The sequence below is a fragment of the Zingiber officinale genome, chromosome 7A, assembly GCF_018446385.1.
Source record: "Zingiber officinale cultivar Zhangliang chromosome 7A, Zo_v1.1, whole genome shotgun sequence".
NCBI lineage: Eukaryota > Viridiplantae > Streptophyta > Magnoliopsida > Zingiberales > Zingiberaceae > Zingiber > Zingiber officinale.
Window position 1 is genome coordinate 19,083,077 of NC_055998.1, and position 20,080 is coordinate 19,103,156.

Consider the following 20,080-nt stretch of genomic DNA (forward strand, 5'->3'; position numbering starts at 1 on the left):
ACTTGTTGTTCTATAAGTGTAAAAATTTTGAATAAAAATTCAAAAAAAATACTTGAAAATATAATTTCTATCCTAATAATTTAGATACTTGGAAATTTAATCTAAAAAAGATTTTAGAACAAAAATCAGTTCCTACCTATTGGATTTACTAAAAATTTTAGAGGTACATAATTCCTAGGGATTTTCCTAATTTGTCCCTAGTGATTCCTAATGTGCCAATTAATTTTACCATAATATCTAAATTTTGATTTTTTTAAAAAAATCGTTTGAACATGCATGGGTTTTTTTAAAAATTTTTTTATTTTTAAATTATCAAAATATCTAATGGCCATGAATTTGCTATGTTTAATTTTAACCTAACATTATCTTTTTCTAGTTATACTATATTCTTAGATAATATTTTGATAAATTCAAAAGATGCTTTGGAGATAGTGCACATACCTCACTTATCTCATGTTCTGATGCTCCCCTTCATCATGGTTTTCTTCTAATAAGTCTCCCCCTTCATCGATGTTTATCTCTGAACTACTTTCATCTTCTCCTTAGTGGTCCATCAATAGGGCTAGTCCAATGTATTCTTCAATTTCTGACTCCGATGATAACTCATCCTCTGTAGCTTAAGTTTTTGTGCCTTTATTTAGTTGGCTCTTTCTTCTTCTCCTTTGTCTTTAGCTTTGGGCAATCATCCTTAATGTGCTCTTCTTCATTGTAGTTGTAGCATCGGACTTTCCTTTTACTCCAAAAGTACTTTTTCATCTATGACTTAAATTTATTAGATTTAATAAACTTATTAAATTTTCTTACTAATAATGTCACTTCATCTTCGTCGATGGATGCTTCAGAGTCTTGATTATCTGTTCTTACCTTCAGGCAGTGGCATAGCCAGGATTTTAGATTAGGAGGGGCGATTTTATAAAAATTTTAAATATTAGTGTAGATCAATTTTTATCCTCCAAAAGTCTAACTTTCAAATTTAAGGAGTTAAAAATGAACTTAAATTTAAAAATTTTTAATTTAGCCCTTGATTTTAGTTGAAACAATGATCTATGGATCGTCGGACCTTATCTAATACTTAAAGCCTAAGAATCAATTTAGGTGGAAGAGAGACAGAAGGGAGGATGTAGCGAAGGGGGGATGCCCTATTTGAAATAAGTATATCTCATTTTTTTTTTTTTAAATACTTCGACATTGTTATTTCACCTAATTTATCTTAATATAATATTTTAGACACATAATCACTTAATTTAATGACTAGTTTTTTAACCATTCAAAAATAATAATAAAATTGATAGTAAACAAATAAACATGAATATGAAAAATTGACACTATATATTTTTTTGACACTTATATTCGTAACAAAAAATAACAAATAAGAAAACTTTACTTCAATCAAAAGGTGTTTGTTGTGGAGTATTGGTGTAGTGACAACGATGACACTGGTAGCAAACAATGGTGGTGCTAGTAACAATATGTTGTGGTGACAATAATGTGTATGGTAGTGGCAACGACATGAGATGAAGAATTTTGAGGATAAAATTAGGGTTAGGGAAAAAAAATAAGAAGGGGATTAGAGGAGAAAAAAAAAGGAAATATGATGGGAGAGGGAAAAAATAAGAAAAATTAAGGGAAAAATAAAATATAATATTGAAGAAAAATTTTTTTAAAAAATGGGAGAGATGGAGGGGGAATCATGGGAGAGAAAAATATATGGTTAGTTTTCATTGGATTTTTAATAAAGTCCATAAAATTTAAAAATTTATAATTAAGTGTTTTTTTATTTTTCTTCCCAATGTATTTTTTCCCTCAAATTTCAGGGGGTGCGGTTGCACCCCCAAAGTTTCACCTAGCTACGCCCCTGTCTTCAAGGTAATGTTCTGACTGAGCTCCTTTAATTCTATATGTGTAGATTTGTTAAGTTCTAAAGTAAAAAAAAATTATAATAAATTTTCTAAAGTACTTACCTCTAGATCTTTTGAAATATAATAAGAGTCTACTATAGGCATCCAATCTTGTATCCTAGGGAAAGTATTTAAGGCATACCTTAAAGAATCTCAGCTTGTTACTTGTTCTCCGAGATTCCTAAGTCTTATTATTAACTTCTTCATCTTGGCATGTCCTTTCATCCAGAGGTTCGCTAGTTGATTTCGGAGCAGATCTCATTTTGCAAGCTTGGCTTCGGGCGTACCTTTGTGTAGCTCCAGGAACTTCTTCTAAAGTTCATTTGCTGAGTTGTAGGCACCGATTTTGCTGACTTCTTGCAGAGGTAGCATACTCAGCAGATAGAATTTGGCTTATTCATTTGCTACGAAGTTTGCTTACTCCTTCTTGGTCCATTGGTATTCCCCTGTTTCATCTCCTTGTGGGTCCTTGGGAGCTACAAAGCTATATTTAATTATTAAAAGCAATTCAAAGTCTATTTTAAAAAATACCTCTATGTATTTCTTCCATCTCACGAATTCTCACTCTAACTTTGGCGAGTAGATGCTCGGTCAAGCCATTGTCTCAGTGCTTCAGTTGGCGATTAGTCCTTCTAAAGTGTTCTGGCTCTGATACCAATTATTGGTGAAGCGGGACGGACAAGAGGGGGTGAATTGCCAGTAATATTAAAATAACCTTTCTTGATCTTTAGATTTTATTAATAGCACAATTAAATCTAACAATAATAAAACTAAACTAAACAACTTAAAAGGAGGATTAAGAGGCTACAATTTTACTTGGTTACAACTTAGGTGATTGTTAATTCAAGGCAGTGAAAGACACTAAAAGATCTTCTTTCGTTGTAGGCGGAGAAGTTTCTTATAATTGTTGAAAATATCAAAGAAATGCTAGAAAAGTGCTACAAGAGTTGTAGTTCAACTTCTTGATCATTTTCTAGTTTGAGGGGTTATTTTATAGCCCCTGAAAAACTCTATCTGAGGCTGGAAGGTGTCTCCAAGATGGTCCAAGACGCCTTCCATCAGATAAGTCTTATCCATCGAAGATAAAACCTTATATCCACTAACGGTCACTGGAAGGCGTCTTTGATGATCTAAGGAGTCTTTGCACTGTTCATTGAAGACGCCTTCCAAGCCTTTGAAGGCACCTTCGGTGATGTTCATCCGAAAATGGTTAACTTCCCTTGTTAACCATTTTTTTCTCCGCTCGTTTGGGTAATGCTTCGGCCATCAGGAATTGAGCTCGCTCGAATTCAACTCCGGTTGTCTCCTCGAGCAACCTTCCTCCCCAGCTTCTCATCCCTAAGACCGCCCGCATCCTTCTCATATGCCAGTGTACTCTTCCACAGTACCTCATCCTTCAGATGCACCGAGCCCATCGACTCCCTTCTCATGTCATCCTTTTGGCTAGTTACGTCTTTCGCTCGACTTCTTGTGTTTCTAAGTTCCTGCACACTTAGACACAAGGATCAAATACACACATGACCTAACTGAACTTGGTTGACCATATCAAAACTATCTCGGGATATTTACAGATGTATCTTGTGAAATTTTATGCTTAATAAATGCAGGCAAAATTCACTAAGGATAACTAAGTCCTAGACTTTCTAGTCATTCGGTCGAGTTATAAATGAGTTTGCTCTCTCACCTAAGTCCCAAACTCTAGAGTCGATCGACCAAGTTATAAGTGAGCTTGCTCTCACGCCTAACTCCCAAACTCTCAAGCTATTTGACTGAGTTATAAGTGAAGTTGCTCTCATGCCTAGTCCCATACTCTCGAGCTAATCAACCGAGTTATAAGTAAACTTGCTCTCATGCCTAAGTCCTAGATTATTGAGCCGATCGGCTGAATTATAAGTAAGCGTGCTCTTATGCCTAAGTTCTAGACTCTTGAGTCGATTAACTGAGTAATAAGTGAGATTCTCACAATCAAGTCCCAAACTCTCAAGCCGTTTGGCCAAGTTATAAGTGATCTTACTCTCACGCCTAAGTCCTAAACTGTCGAGCCGATCGACCGAGTTATAAGTAAGTTTGGTCTCATGCCTAAGTCCCAGACTCTCGAGATGTTGATTGAATTATAAGTGAGCTTACTCTCATGATCAAGTCTCATACACTCAAGTCATTTGGCTGAGTTATAAGCTAGTTTTCTTTCATTCCTAAGTCCTAGACTCTTAAGACAATTGGTCGAGTTATAAGTGAGCTTGCTCTCACGACCAAGTCTCAACCTCTCAAGCCATTCAACTGAGTTATAAGTGAACTTGCTTTCATGTCTAAGTCCCAGACTCTCGAGCCAACCAACCAAGTTATAAGTGAGCTTGCTCTCACACCTAAGTCCAGACTCTCGAGCCATTTAGCCAAGTTATAAGTGTTGGGATATGCCTAATGCGAGTGTGTGCTAGAACACGTTTTGTAAACATGTGCAGTGAAAAATAAAATAATAATAATAATTCTTAATTATTACATCACACACACCACACACAGACAAAGATACAACATGCCAAACATGATCGTATAATTAAAATTTTATGAGAAGTAAATTTATGCTAGGTATACCTTTCGGATGACCTATAATGAAAAGGGCATCAACCGTAGCGATGTTGTCGAATCTCGCCTCTATTCGTATCCACGCCGAGCTCCTCAAGACAACTCCTTGAGTACAAGCCTTTCCTTAAGAAGTTACCAGTCACGAGCAAAGAAGAGGGATCCAGAGGAAAAAGAAGAGCACACAAGGGAGAGATTAGTGTGGCCGATCGAACAACTCCTTGAGTACAAGCCTTTCCTTAAGGTACAGTTGTGGCCGATCGGACTAGTGTGGCTGCTCAACGTCTTTTGTGGTGTCAGGAAAGGATTAGTGGTTCTGCAGAAGTGGTGAACTCCGAAGGGACTATTTCCGGCAGCATGGACGACCGAAGTGGGAGAAGTTCTTCAGTGTTGGTAACAGCATCGCTTCCAGTAACCCAGCTTGTTTCTTCTTCATCAGTCGCCTCTTCAAATGGTTCGATCAACAACAATCCATGACTCTCTAGCTTGGCTGCTCCCCGAGCATCCAACTCATTATCTGCTAACTTTGTGGAGTCCCCCAACAAAGCATTTCACATGGTCTTAGCTACAAATCAAAGAGAAAAATTAATTAGATCCAATAGAATTAAAATAAGGAAAATCTCACCGAAGTTGTCAGGCAAATGAGTTTGGATAGGACTCGATATAAACATGTATAACACCCCCTCGATTAGCGAATTGAGGATGTGATATTTCAAACTCGCTAGCTGAGTAGAGGGTTTAAGGTAGACCGGCTCCCATTTGAACCTACTAAGCTTGGGAGGATTGGGCAACTCCAATTGCCACCTGATTGGAAAGGTAAAGGGTTGGTCCGGTTGGAGAAAAAAATAATGGGACTTCCAGCTTTTGTTAGAGGTGGGCATTTTGTTAAAAAAATATAGCATCCACTCGAGCTTGGAAGATAAAAACCCCTGGTTCAAATTTTTTAGGATAATACAAGTAATGAAAAATCCAAGGGTGCAATAGGACTCGGTACAGACAAAATAAGACTATCACTCCACACAAAAAGCCTAATTGAATTGGGAGCTAATTATTGCAAGAGGATGTGGAAATATGAATAGACGACAATAAAGAAGGGGTGTAAGAGTAAGCGGAGGCTGGCCATGTACTGATCCTTAAAGAAAGTAATGAAGCCAACCAGAGAAAGATTGGAACGATCGTAGCCCGAGGGGATTACAATACAATAAGAGGGAGGAAGATGATAGTTGCATCGCATCGCTTCCACCTCCCTACCATTGAAATCAGAGGCGGTGGAGGTGTGCCATAGCCCATGGATGGCGACGGGTAGACCGAAAGTCATGGGAGAAGAAAAAAATGGATAGAAGGGCGGAGGAAAATGGACTTACGAGGGGAATGAGAGCTTGAAGAAACGTCGACAATGGCAAGCAGAAGAAATGCAAAAATAATGAAGTAACTTCATTACAATAAACCTTAAAAACCCTAGTGGGGATGTCGGAGAGTTGTTCGATCAAGTGCTTAGAAAAGCAAGATTTAATTATTGAATTTGAACAAGCAGCTGTCACATCCAATCCCAACAATCACCTGTCATATCAAATATTCTTCTGTGCAAGCGTGCAATACATGACAATAAATCACATGGCGTATTTATGAGTGATGGGTGACAATTAGCAGACTTATGATAAAAAGTCATGTTCATGTTTTGCATTAATGACAAGTAATTTGTTCAGTTTTCAAGGTGCCAAGGTGAGGTCAACTTGAGTTGAGCGGCAGTACAAAAAATGAGCGTCCAATCGGAAGATGAAGAATGCATGAAGTTGCGGCAACTCAGTTTTTCATCAGATTAAAATAATCGTTTGATTGGGAAACAAAGGACGCGTGCAAAAGTGGCAACTAAGTTTTTCATCAGCTTAATTCGAACGGTAGTGCAATTAGGAGATGGGGAATCTCACAATATCCGTTTTAGGCAAATAAACGCTCGTTCGGAGGACAAGAAGCGCAAATAACACCAAGGTCCAATCAATCGGACTTGTATGCTCCTTCGATTAGATCTGATAGGGAGGCTTATGATACGGCGATTGGGAGGGGCCCCCCCCCCCCCCCCCCCCAAGTCAGTCAAAGTACAAGAGGCTAGCTGACATGGCGATCAAAGTCAAATAAGGGTCAATCTTGGAAGCCCACGCAGTTGGTTCCTTCGGACGAGAGATAGCCGACCAAATTGTCACGTCGATCAGATTGAGTGGTCGATCAGACTTGAGTCGAATCTTATCCTTGGTTCAAGAATAGCATAGTTAACTATCTCGGCAGAGAGATCTAGCCGATCGGATCATATGTCCAGTTGAACCAGTTAGATACTCAGTTTTTCCAAGCTTGCTGACTCAAGGAAGTGGTTGAGCGAAGGCCGTATTTAGCTATAGTTCTCTAATCCGATCGGGCGGTACCTCCGAGTGGTAGTCTATCAGGCATTTAGGAGGCTCAGTTAGATTATTAGTTTCACGCATAGTAGGCCCCTCAACCCAACGACCTCATACTATTTTTTTTGACATTTTGTGTCACAAAGGACAGAGAATATTCTGCAAACAAGATGTACACTAGAAACTCTCTTTGCCATGCACAGAAATTGCTGATCCATTTTGGAAAAGGTGTTAGAACATCTTTATGATTGGTCTTTTTAGAAACGCTTTGAGACTTGTATATAAACAGTGATATTATAAAAAGGGATCTCCATCTATAAGCATAGGTATGCTCACAAGACATGATACCACTAGCTACTGTTCAGTATTCATTTATTTTACTCTACTCGACTCGATCACTGACTTAAGCAACTAATGCTCTTTTCGAGACGATTGGTCATTTGGAGGCATCTTGGGATAGTGAGAAGTTTTTATCTGATCAATATCAGAGTCATCATTTTCAACCAACCATCTTCTCCATTTTCATATAGGATAACTGTCCAAATTAAGTAATTGAGTATTTAGCTGTCCGCATATATAATAGCTCCTATCCAAGACAATGCACAAACAAAATTTGGTTTATATCTCAAAACTCAAGGAGTAACTAACTTGAAGATGATTAATTAAGATCCAACAACTAAGACATCAGACAATCAGTCATGTAGGATATATATACTCCATAGAAGAGTTAACATTAATGGGACTACTACAAGTTGGAAAGGCACTTTTGCAAAATAAACCCATTTATGCAGTGCATCTACATTCCTGAGTCTTTCAACATAGCCATGATACTTTCAGCTAACTAACTAAACCTGCACAAAAATTAGTATAATCAAATGATTAATTAATTAATTAAGTAGGTAGTAATGAATTAAATAAAATAAATACGAGGTAATAGGAAGCTCCATGTTGGAGAGGATGGAGGGTCACGCCCCACTCATCAGTAAGCACAGGTTGCCCGGATTGATCCAGAAGGATGGCTTCCGGCCCGAGCACCTGCCTCACATTTATTCGGCCGGCCGCCACCTCGTACACTGCCTCGCTGGTGATCACCGTCGACCAGCTGGTGCAGGGTGTTCCAGTAGTGCCGTCAAATATTCCTCCTCCAATTCCCCCCATCAACACTGTTCATTGATGCATAAATTGATGTATAAATTAAAGAAGCAGGAGGAAATGGCATGTAGATCGTGTATATATATATCTAAATCATTTGAAGTCGATCGATGCATGAAAAAGACACAGCACAATCTATAGGAGAGCAATGACACAACCATCTACTGTGTCATTCAATCCTCATCGTATGTATATGTGTCTCGGTGACATGACCGCCTAGAGCTCTGTTCTTCCTTGTCTTTTCTTTACATGAGAAAAGATTGCGTGCACGTAGTTGTTGTTCTAACAGTAAGGCAGCTCTCAATTTCAGGAGCATTATATTACCATATAGCTACAAAAGTTGAAGTGAGAACACATGGAAATGCATAATGTCAAGTAGATGGGAGGGAGGATCCAAGAATAGTTATAGCTGCATCGAACCATCACTCTCAGTATGTGAGAGCTGGGTCATTAATGGCGCATACCTTGTATATCGTTGATGATAGGGCTCCCATTAAAGCAGCTGCCTACAGTAGTAGCACTAGCAGTTGGAGCAGCAGCAGCTGCTGCTGCATAAAGTTGCTGTAAATATTGCATCTTCAACTTGCACTGTTGGTGATCATCATCTTGGCCTTTCTGATCTTGATCCATGAGTAGCATCGCTGGATCGCATAGTTGTTGCGAACTGATGATCGCGGCGATGTCTTGCTCTGCCGGCGCCGCAAATTAGTTAGTCTGATTTAGGAACAAGGCCGCAGATGGCGGCCGGGGAGCAGAGTGGAATATAGTGGGGAGTGGTAAGGTTTTGTTGGCGGAGTTGGTGGATTGGGCGGAGGAGGAGGAGGAGGCGGTGGGGGATGGCTTGTGCTGCCGCCGGCTGGCCGGAGTGAAGTGGTGGCGGTTGCCGTTCTTGTTCTTGGAGCGGGACTTGCGGTTCTGGAACCAGTAGAAGACGTTGGCATCGCCGACGGGCCCGAACTCCTGGAGCTGGAGTCGGATCTTGCGGATCTCGTCGCGGCTGGGGTTCACCATGCCGGAGTTGAAGATGGCTTCCAGGATCCGGATTTGCTCCGGCTTCGGGTTCCACCTCGGCTTCGGATCCGGGATCCTCTCCTCGCAGCCTACACCACCAAGCAACCATGCAATCATCACCATCATCAGTTCTCGAAACTGAACTGAGATGACGACTGACCTGGATTTTTCAGGTGAAAGACGTGATCATGTTGCCATTGGTTGCTGCAAGGCTTGGACTTGAACATGCTCGTCCAGTGCTTGTTGGATGAGGCCATGATGATGATGGTGGTGGTGGCGGCGGTGGCGGTGGTGGTGGTGCAGAGAGGAGTGATTTATAATGGAAACAGTCGTCACTCCTTTATATCCGTGTGATGTGCATGTACATGTCGAATTCCTTTCCTATAACAGCCACCACCTACTACTCCTCTGCTCGATTTATCACATCTATCTATAAATTAAAAATGCTGAATCAAAAGGAACAGCACTAGTCCTCTCTGCTCATTTATATATCTTCAGTAAAATATAACAAAAGGCTATATATACTGTACATGACTTGTGGTACTGAAAGTTACTGAAAGATGTGGCTACACAAGAACTTAGGAAAGAGTCACGAAGGGGAGATGAATTTCTATTGCTAGCATTTGGTCATAGATTTTGATGAATTTTATGGCGAAAAGGTAGTTTACAGATGAGGTCTTTTCTTTTTATGAAAGATTCAATTTGAAAGTGGAGATTTACTGATAGATTTATGTTGTGAAGTGTAGTTTGGAGGAGGAGAAATGAATGGGAAGAGTTAAAGTGTGGGATTATTCTAATGGAGGAGGTTGTTGTGGAGGAATGAATGCGTAAGGGGAGAGAAAGAGGGATTAAAATTAAGCACAAAAGGTGGAGTTGATTGGGAAATGAGTTGGGAGTAATTGCATGGGTTGAATTGGGTTACTTGGGTCATTGGGTGAGATGGGATGAATATTGGATTGACTCGAGGGGTCTTCACCCTTTTGCCTTCTCTATGTCTCTCTAATTACTTCTCATTCAAACTTGCAAATATTTATGATTAGGCAATAAAGGCTTCATTGCTTTCAATGGCTTGGCTTCACAGAAACAAGTACAAGAACAACAAAATCTTGAGGGATGGTGTAATGGCTCTCTAATGGATAATTAAGAGATTAAAATTAGAGTCTCAATTGTGGTGTATAGTAGGAGATTTTTTCTTAGTGAGAAGTGGGTCGAAGACGTTATCATCTAGATAGACTTGTATGAGTATTTTCTGATTTATCCTAGTGGTCAGTGAAAATTTTTTATAAAACTAGATTGGACACCTCTAGAAGGGCATTGCTAAATATTCAGAATCTGATCAACCATATCAATATATACATACATACATACACATGAGGATTTTAGTAATATCATATATATATATTAATTACATGCATGTATTATAATTGAGAAGATAGAGATTTCTAACTGGTCAACAAAATTTACTGCATCTAGAATTAGTCATTTCGAAGAGCTTAATACTTGGATTATCAAAAAAAATATATAAATCTCTATAAGTGCTTTCCGATTTACCAATGATTAATAAAAAACTTTTGTAAAATTGGACCAGTCATCTCTAAAATTAGTCACTTCGAAAAATTAGATAGCTTGATCAGTAAAAGAAAAAAAAAAAGAAAATACATTTAAAGTATCTTACCAGGAAAAACTCAATATGCTTTCGAAATAAAAACAAATCAATCTTAAATGCACAAACAAAATAATCATGCAAATAAAAATTGGATATAAGAATTATTTATTCAAAAGATTTTTAAAAAAATTTACTCATTATTTAAAAATAAAATTCCTTTTCCGTATTAACTAATGTTAAAAAAGAAAAATAAGAGGACATGATTTTTATTTTAAATTGGATATTTAAATGAGACACATGATTCAATTTAGTGTTTCTATATCTATTTATATATATATGGTACGGATTGTTTTAATAAGATCAAGATGATATGATTTCAATTCTACGAATAAGCATGTCTCACGTTCATTATTCGAATGCAATTAAAAACTTTTATGCAATCAGAACTTTATTTCTTCCTAATGATTTAATTTGTCGAGGAATGACAAAAGGCAAAAATATTTAGTAAAATATTATTTTTACTTAGTTAATATAAGGGTAATTAAATTAAATTGAACAAATATCTATGTTAATATATGATTTAAATGTTTCTCTCGATTAGTTGTATGACATTTTAATGGAGTTTCCATCATCAAAGGCAAAAAAGAAGAGAGAGACATGCGATTAAAAAATAATCAAATTGATAATGTAAACGCAACAAAATTAAGATGTGCAGCCGAACAACAGACTGTTTTGGCCATTGATCGCCTTCACAAACCTTCTACAAAAAATTGTTGTCGGCTGTTATAACTCAGAATGCTCACAAAGGCAGGCACCTTTGAGCTGGTTGAAAGATCAGCACAAGTCAACGGTTCGACTATACGTAGATTGCATTCTTGAAGTCAGCATTATGCAAATATATTCGGTTGCAAATTTCAAACACTACCTGTGTTGCAAATTTCACATTTGATATTACTAAAATGTCCCTGTATATGTATGCATATATGCATTCTAGCTGACCAAATTCTGACCATTTAGCACTACCCTATATATAATTGGTCCTGATACAGGTCTGTTTACAGTCCTGCGTGGTCAAATACCCTGAAACTAACTAGTGTTTAATTAATTCCCATTATCCAACTAATAAAGGAATTCATGGTGGCATGTTTGAGTGAACGCAGGCCTGCCTGTCCTTTTGCATCACGAAAGAAAGGTTTCTTCCATACGTCATACGTTGTTCAACAAGCCAAAAGTAACTTTTGGAGATCATGCATGACTTTGTTTGTCAATCCAATGAGCTTCCGTGATGATTCACCCCCTCGTGAGAGCTAATCATGACTCCAATGAGACGATATATGGCTTGTGCGCGAGCGACCCGTGATAGGCTCTGACGGAGCCAGATTCGCCCATCACCACCACCACCAAACAACTACTGGATCCTCCTCCCGATGAGGTGCAATTTATGGACACAATGCAGGAAAAAACACTAAAAAAACCATGAGGAAGGCAATCAATACAATAAATGGCCTTGAATGAGCCATGTACGGTTGAGCACAAACCGCGGGGCGCAAATGCCATCAAAAGTAGCCATGCATGCATGCATGCTCTTCCTCTAGCTCTGCAAATTAAACTGAAGTCGTCGACATGGGAACGTGGACAGTTTGTATATATCACAAAGAAAAAGAGAGAAGAATTGTAAGGCTGCTCCGTTTCCTCTCTGCATCTTTCTCCGTACCCATAAAGCGGGCGAAGCCCCGCTGCTGGCTTTCTAAACCGAAACGGTCGGGGCTTGCTTTACTGATCCATGCCCTCCCTATTAATTAAAGCGCCTGTGCCGGCAATCTTCACTCTCCGAATATGGCAACGTTATTTACTGCCGATTCATTTTTATTGAAGGATCGATATGATGCAGATAAACTATTTGCTCAGAGCTAGCCTTCGGCGCGCGGCAGGGAGAGTTCTCAATGCACAACCTTCGGCAAGCTTATTTCAGTTGCTCGAGGAAGACGTCAATAACTCTTACTCGTTGCATGCATGCGCGAAGGGATTAATGGCGAGCGGGAACCGAAAGTGGAAGGCTGCAGCGGCTGATGCGGTCAGTTCCGGGTGCGGTAGCGTATGCTGGCATGGCTGGCTGCAGGCCTCCATCAATTCGAACAGACAAAATACATAATTATGGAAATATATATAGCTAGAAAATTTGTTTCGTCTTCAACGTTTTATCGATCATCCTTTTAATTTCCCCAACGCCTCAAGTGTTGGTGTTATCAAAGCCAGAAGAAACACTGGCAAATAAGACTGAAAAGAGGCCAATTAGGAAGACTAAAAACCTCAAAGAAGCTCAGCTGATGCAGCATGGACTCTGGAGAGACTTTTACCATTTCTTGGTTCTTTGCAGTTTCTTGGCACTGCATTTCTAGACGTGTATGCGCTTGGACTAAGTTTTCTAGGTCTTGGGCTGCATGTTCTTATGATTTCATTCTAGATTTTTGGAACTTATTTGGTAGCATATCTAAGTTACAGCATCTCCCATGGTAGGAGCTATCAGAGAGGTTTTTGTGGTCCCCATAATATCACATCAATACCAAATCAAAAATAAAAAATCTTACTAAAAAAAACATGCACTTCTTCACGAGTTACTCGATCTATCTTATAAATCATTCTTTAAATATAGTATAAGATAATTTAATAGATCATAATTAATAAATTAATTTTTTATTGATCATAATCATAACGTGCCTAAATATGTTCAACCAAGTCAGTTCGAACATGATGATATAGTTGACTATCACGTAGCTCATAATTTTTTTAGAGATATTTTGAAATTCTTGGGTGGATTCCTAAAATATTTGTAATATTAGAATCTCTTACATCATCATAGGATCAATTGACTAGCTACTAAATTCACTTATTCTTAATAATTATGATGTACAAAATAATGCATATATACATGATGTCCTTCAAATTATCTTTGCACCACTGATCATTATCTATCAAGATTGGACCATCCCAAATACCCGTTCAACATCCTTTATCACAGTCTTCTATCGTTCCTTAAACATCTTTCTTTTATGATCCTAGGAGCACGAAAAGCTCTTGACGAAAGTAGCTCATCTTTTTGGCAAAGTTAGCCCTAGGGTGGTCAAGATGGGGTTGATACACAAGGTCCCAACTCTGGCAGGACCCACTTTTTTTTACTATTTTTTTTAAAGTAAAGGCTAACAAAATGGAAAAAAAATTAATTAAAAAGGTGGGCCGGCACTTGAATCACACATCGATAGAAGTTAAGCATTCAATGATCATTGTTTCAATAACTCGTAGATATTCATCGTAATGATCAATAGGGACCCATATCCTCTTTGCATTCGAAATCAACGTCGGGATATATCATTGGGATATATTGGCTCATTAGAGAAATAATTATTGACAAGACAAGCGTGTACAACTTCACGATCTCGATTCAAATACCTTTCCATCTATGTTCGATCTGCCAAAAGAACGTCAAGTTCTTTGGCATATCATTTGTCGTTGCTCATATAGTCAAAATATTATTTGTTTATTTATATCCTCCACATCTTTTGTCAATTCATTTCTTTAAAATTCCTAGATCATAAACTAGCTAGATCGATCTAGATTTTTAGAAATTTGAAATAAATGAAAATATTTGCATGGTTGAGAATACAATGTTTATAGAATAGAGAATTCTAGTTTCCTTATTGGTACTAGTGTGATCGTGCTGTAATATAATAATATATAAATTATTTGAAACTACTGTAACGGACTTTTCTATGCAAAAAATTATTTTATTTTAATATTATACTTGTCTTAGTAAAAAAAACTAAGAAAAGTATATTTTTTAATATCGTCGGCCTAAAATATTTATAGAAGCTTCTTTGATTATAGTATTGTCAATTCTAAGATGTGGGACTAAAGAGAACTATATATTTTTTTTATATAAAACAACCAGAGAAAATTAATAAATTGTTTCGCTTGTGGAATTACTAATAAACCTTGAAATTATTTTTAGTGTAAATAGAAAAAAAGGACATTAACGTAAATACATTTTAGGCTTCACCAAAGTTAGTTAGTAAAGGGGGGAGATTTTTAATAAAATAGTAAGATATATAGGCTAGTTTGTAACGATTAATTTGTAACCATTATTTTGTAACGACTATTTAAAATAAATAAAAAATAGTCATTGAATGACTAATATTTAATCGTTGAACAACCAATTATTTTTTATATTTTATTAATTTTATTGATTTTTTTAAAAAAATTAAAATTATAAAAACCTTAATTAAAAGGAGTTACCTCCCATCTGACATGTGAGAACATATGGATGCTCATAACCCCATAGATTGACACAGTTGATATCTACATGGATGGTTGATCTAATAAGTTTTGAAGTAATTCCTAACGATATAACATGTCTCATTGGATGTCTAACCTTTCCCATATAAATGACCACTATACTAGGATAAATAACTCTATAATTTACCCCTTTTTAAAAATATGGAGTTGTCTTAGAGTACCACTAAGGTGGGTGATGACTTCGTATTTTTCTCCAACATCCGGATGTTGGATATTTTAAATAATTGAAAAAGGCTTGAAAAAAAAGTCACAACTTTTGGAGAAAGTCACAACCTTTGGTCATTTTCAATGTGCTTAGTTCTCTATAAAAGAGGCTAAGTTAGATAGAAAATAAACACACATTCTTACTCTCCTTTTCCTTGTTTTCTATGTTGTCTTACTTAGTGCAAAGTAAAGTCAATTAGCTTCATCTAATCCTAAAGGATATTCGGTCTTTGTGGTGTAGACCAAATAAAGTCTTAAGGATAGTATTTGAAACACGATTTGGAGTTCAAGATTGGTCTTGTCTTTGAGCACTAGCCTCCTATAACACCAACAATTTTAAGGCCTTATGCTACCATCCAAAATGGCTAGTGTTGTGAAAGACCTAACATCCAGTATAGTAAAGTTCGATAGGTTTAATGACAACAACTTCATCCATTGGAAGAAGAGAGTTCATTTTCTCTTGGTAGCCCTAAAGGTGATTTATGTGCTCAACACCCCAAAGCCAACACATGAAGGAGAGGAGGAGACATTGGATAAGCTCCATGAAAAATAGAAGTGAGAGACGAACGATGAAATCTGTAGAGGTCACATCCTCAATGCCATGGGGGATAACCTGTTTGACATCTATCATACGGTAGGAACCTCCAAGGAGATGTGGGAAAAACTTAAGGCAAGGTACACAAGAGAAGACTCCACAAGTAAAAAATTTCTTGTCTCAACATTCTTTAATTATAAAATAATGGGCAATAGGCCCATCATGCAACAATTCACTAAATTAGAAAGAATGTTAAACCATTTTTCTCAACATAATTTGGTTATGGATGAAACAATAATTGTCAGTGCTTTGATTGATAAACTTTCCCCTTTTGGAAAGACTTCAAGAGAGATCTCAAACATAAAAAAAAAAAGAGAGAGATCTCACTTGAAAGTCTAGCTAATTCTCTTCGTATTGAAGAAGAATTGAGAAGGCAAGAAACCTCTCAATCAAAGGAGGATGATAAAGGCAAGGAGTCAACCAACAAGGTGAATGTCATAAAAGAAAGCCAAAATATCAAATTCAAGAAGAAGACTTTTTATGGTAAGGACAATGGCAAAATCAAGAAAAAAGGGCAAGTGCTATCATTGCAAGGAGGGACACTACAAGTATGAGTGTTGTCTTCTCAAGAAGAATGGAAATGCTCCAAACTTCCATAACAAAGGCAATGATAAGAAGGCACTTGTAGCCAGGATCACTAAAATCAACATGGTTAATAAAGAATTCACTTGGTGGGTTGACTCGGGAGCCACCCGACACATATGCAAGAATAAGGGCTTCTTCAAGTTCTTGAAGAAAATTGAAGATCCTAACTCCGTTGTCTATATGGGGAACTCCTCAACAATACCCATCAAGGGCATAAGGGAGATGGATCTAAAATTTACTTTAGGAAAAGTTATAACTTTAACCAATATATTTTTTGTTCCCTAAGTTAGGAAAAATCTGTTATTAGGTAGTCTTTTGAACAAGTTTGGGTTCAAACTAGTTTTTGAGGCTAATAAGTTTGCGCTTTCCAAGGGTGGGATGTTTGTTGGAAAGGGTTATCTTTGTAATGACGTATTTAAGCTAAATACTATGTCTATCAATAAGAATGCATCTTTTGCTTACTTGACTGAGTCTTCAATTGTTTTATGACATTCTAGATTAGGCCATGTTCATTACAAAGAATCTATGATATAATTAAATTAGATCTTTTGCTTAAATGTGCCAAAATGATGATGGAAAATGCAACACTTGTATGATTAATAAAATAACCAGAAAGTCTTTCCCACAAATTGAAAGGAAAACCAATAAGTCGGAATTAGTGCATAGTGATTTATATGATTTGCATATAGCTCCAAGTTTAGAAGGGAATAAATATTTTGTGACATTTATAGATGATCGTACAAGATTTTGTTATGTTTATTTATTACACTTTAAAGATCAAGCATTACAAAGGTTTAAGTCTTATAAACAAGAAGATTTTGTTATGTTTATTTATTACACTTTAAAGATCAAGCATTACAAAGGTTTAAGTCTTATAAACAAGAAGTTGAACTTGCAAGTGACATTTCTATAAAAAGTCTAAGGACTAATAGAGGTGAACTACACCTTATACAACACAACAAAATAGTGTAGCTGAAGGGAAAAATAGGGTGTTAATGGAAATAGTTAATTCCATGATGACTAATGCAAGTCTAATCAAGGATTTTGGGGTGAAACTATACTTATAGCTTGTTATATACTCAATAGAGTACCAAATAAAATACGGTCAATAGCCCCTTATGAACTTTAGCACAAAAGGAAGTCTAACCTCAAACATTTAAGAGTGTGGGGTTGTAGAGCCATTGTGAGGCTTTCTGAACCCAAAAATAAAAAATTAGGAGAAAGAGGTGTAGAGTGAATCTTTATAGGCTATGCACAAAATAGAAAAGCATATAGGTTCATGGTAATTGGATACAATGATTTTATAGGAATCAACACTATCATAGAATCAAGAGATGCAATCTTTGATGAACAAAGATTCAATTCCATTTTCAAGAATATAAATAATGACTTGAGAAATGATAATGTTGCTAACTCAAATGGCCAAAATGAGATCATTGAAATCAGAAGAAGCAAAAGGGTAAAGAAGGTCAAATCATTTGGCTTAGATTTTGTTACTTATCTTGTTGAAGGTATAAGAAATGAACTAAGGCTACATTTGGTTGGGTGTAATGTAATCTTACTTGTAATGTAATCAAATTTGTAATATAATGTAATCTTAATTGCATTACTACGTTTGGTAATGTAATGTATGTAATCTTTGATTACAAGGATGATTACATTCTTTTGTTTGGTGTCCATTATTTTTTATAAAAAATATAATTCGTATTATTATAAAATGACAAAAATATCCTGCGACCTCTACCGATGGCCACCGCAAGCCGCACCTCTGCCGGAGCTTACGACAACCAACGGTCGTCGCCGTTGGCCTCCTCCGCCGGCAATCGCCACCGGCAACCGGCGACAGCGACAATCGCCGGCGGCGGCCGACAGTGGTCGCCGGCAACGATCGTCGACGGCGGCCGACGGTGGTCGCCAGCGACGATCGCTGGCGGCGGCCGACAGTGGTCGCCAGCGACGATCGCTGGCGGCGGCTGACAGTGGTCGCCGGCGAGTCGCCGGCGACGATCGTCGACGGCGGCCGACGGTGGTCGCCAGCGACGATCGCTGGCGGCGGCAGCGGTCACCGGTGGCGGCGGCGGGCGGTGGTTGCCGACGGCGGCGGTCGGCAGTGGCGACGGTAGCCGGAGGTGGCAGTGGCAGTGGCGGTGCCGGCGGGCGGTGGTCGCCGGCGGCGACGGTCGGCGGTGGTTGCCGGCGGCGACGGTCGGCGGTGGTCGCCGGCGGCCGACGGTGGTGGTGGTGGCCGGCGGTGGCCGGCGGCAACGGCGACGGTGGCGGCGGTAGGCGGTGTTCGCCGGCGGCGGGCGGTGGTCGTCGGCAGCCGGCGGTGGTTGTCGGCGACAGTGGATGGCAGCCACGGTGGACTAGGGGTATATTCGATGTTTAAATTTTGGTTAAACGGTGATCTCGTAATGTAATCCGATTACATAGTATTTGCTTTGTAATCTAGATTACAAAACTTCACTACCTTTTATAATCCAGATTACATTACATTACAAGTTTAAAATTAAACCAAACAAAATAATCAACCTTGTAATGTAATCCTGATTACATTACAAGGCAAATTACACTCTACCAAACGTAGCCTAAGTAACAAAATAACCTTCTATTTTAATACAGATGATGATCCTAGAATATATGATGAAGCTATGAAATCACAAGATGCATCATTTTAGAAAAAGACAATCAATGATGAAATAGACTCAATATTGTCAAATAATACTTGGGTTCTAGTGAATTTGCCTCCTGGTTCCAAGCCAATAGCTTGTAAATGGATTTTCAAAAAGAAATTGAAAGTTGACGAAATTATAAACAAATACAAGACCAGATTGGTTGCTAAAGGCTATACCCAAAAATAAGGCCTTGATTATTTTGATACATAGTCACTAGTTGCAAAGATAACTACCATAAGGGTATACTACTTGTAATTGCATCAATCAAAAAATGGGTAATCCATCAAATGGATATTAAAACTATATTTTTGAATTGTGAATTAGATGAAGAGGTGTATATGAAACAACCTGAAGGGTTTGTGGCACCTGGACAAGAGCACAAAGTGTGTAAACTTGTGAAGTTATTGTATGGACTAAAACAAGTTCCAAAGCAATGACATCAAAAATTTGATCAAGTAATACTTGCTAGTGGATTCAAAATTAATGAATCAAATAAATGCATATACAACAAGTATTTAAATGACAAAGGTGTCATAATATGTTTGTATGTGGATGACGTGATAATCTTTAGTTCAGACTTAGAACAAGTCTTAGAAATCAAAAAGTTGCTATCAAGCAAGTTTGATATGAAAGATATGAGTGAAGTTGATATCATCCTAGGCATAAAGTTCAAAAGAGAACAAGGATTAATTCTACTCTTGCAGTCTCATTATATTGAGAAGGTTCTCAAAAGGTTCAATCACTATAATTGTAAACCAGCTTTAACTCCCTTAGACACTAAAATTGACCATGTCAAGAATGAGGATTCAACAGTATCACAGTTTATTCACAAGTGATAGGAAGTTTGATATATGTCATGACTTGTACACGTCTAGATATTGCTTATACAGTAGGAATGTTAAGTAGGTATACAAGTAACCTCAGCAAACAACATTGGTTGAGTGTTATAAGAATTCTAAGATATTTCAAGAACACAATAAATTATAGTCTGAGCTATAAGGGAGATCCTTCAGTATTTGAAGGATACTCATATGCTA

The 20,080-nt window shown here is 37.7% G+C and overlaps 2 protein-coding genes across 2 annotated transcripts; one reads left to right on the forward strand and one right to left on the reverse strand.

The window, feature by feature from the left end:
• Positions 1 to 8,722: 8,722 nt before the first annotated feature.
• LOC121999251 (WUSCHEL-related homeobox 9-like) lies at positions 8,723 to 9,285 on the reverse strand. Its single transcript, XM_042553954.1, has 2 exons — positions 9,168 to 9,285; positions 8,723 to 9,117 (listed from the first exon to the last, which is right to left on the reverse strand). The coding sequence occupies exons 1-2, from the start codon at positions 9,283 to 9,285 to the stop codon at positions 8,723 to 8,725; spliced, it is 513 nt and encodes a 170-aa protein (XP_042409888.1).
• An 8,800-nt stretch (positions 9,286 to 18,085) lies between these two features.
• LOC121999252 (circumsporozoite protein-like) lies at positions 18,086 to 18,757 on the forward strand. Its single transcript, XM_042553955.1, has one exon. The coding sequence runs from the start codon at positions 18,086 to 18,088 to the stop codon at positions 18,755 to 18,757; it is 672 nt and encodes a 223-aa protein (XP_042409889.1).
• The last annotated feature ends 1,323 nt before the right edge of the window (positions 18,758 to 20,080 follow it).

Bases quoted from the DNA above. Each gene is read 5' to 3' on its own strand.
- LOC121999251 (XM_042553954.1), bottom strand. From the start codon at position 9,285: ATGGCCTCATCCAACAAGCACTGGACGAGCATGTTCAAGTCCAAGCCT. The intron at 9,118-9,167 runs GTTTCGAGAACT...TTGGTGGTGTAG, and splicing joins TCAGTCGTCATCTCAGTTCA to GCTGCGAGGAGAGGATCCCG.
- LOC121999252 (XM_042553955.1), top strand. From the start codon at position 18,086: ATGACAAAAATATCCTGCGACCTCTACCGATGGCCACCGCAAGCCGCA.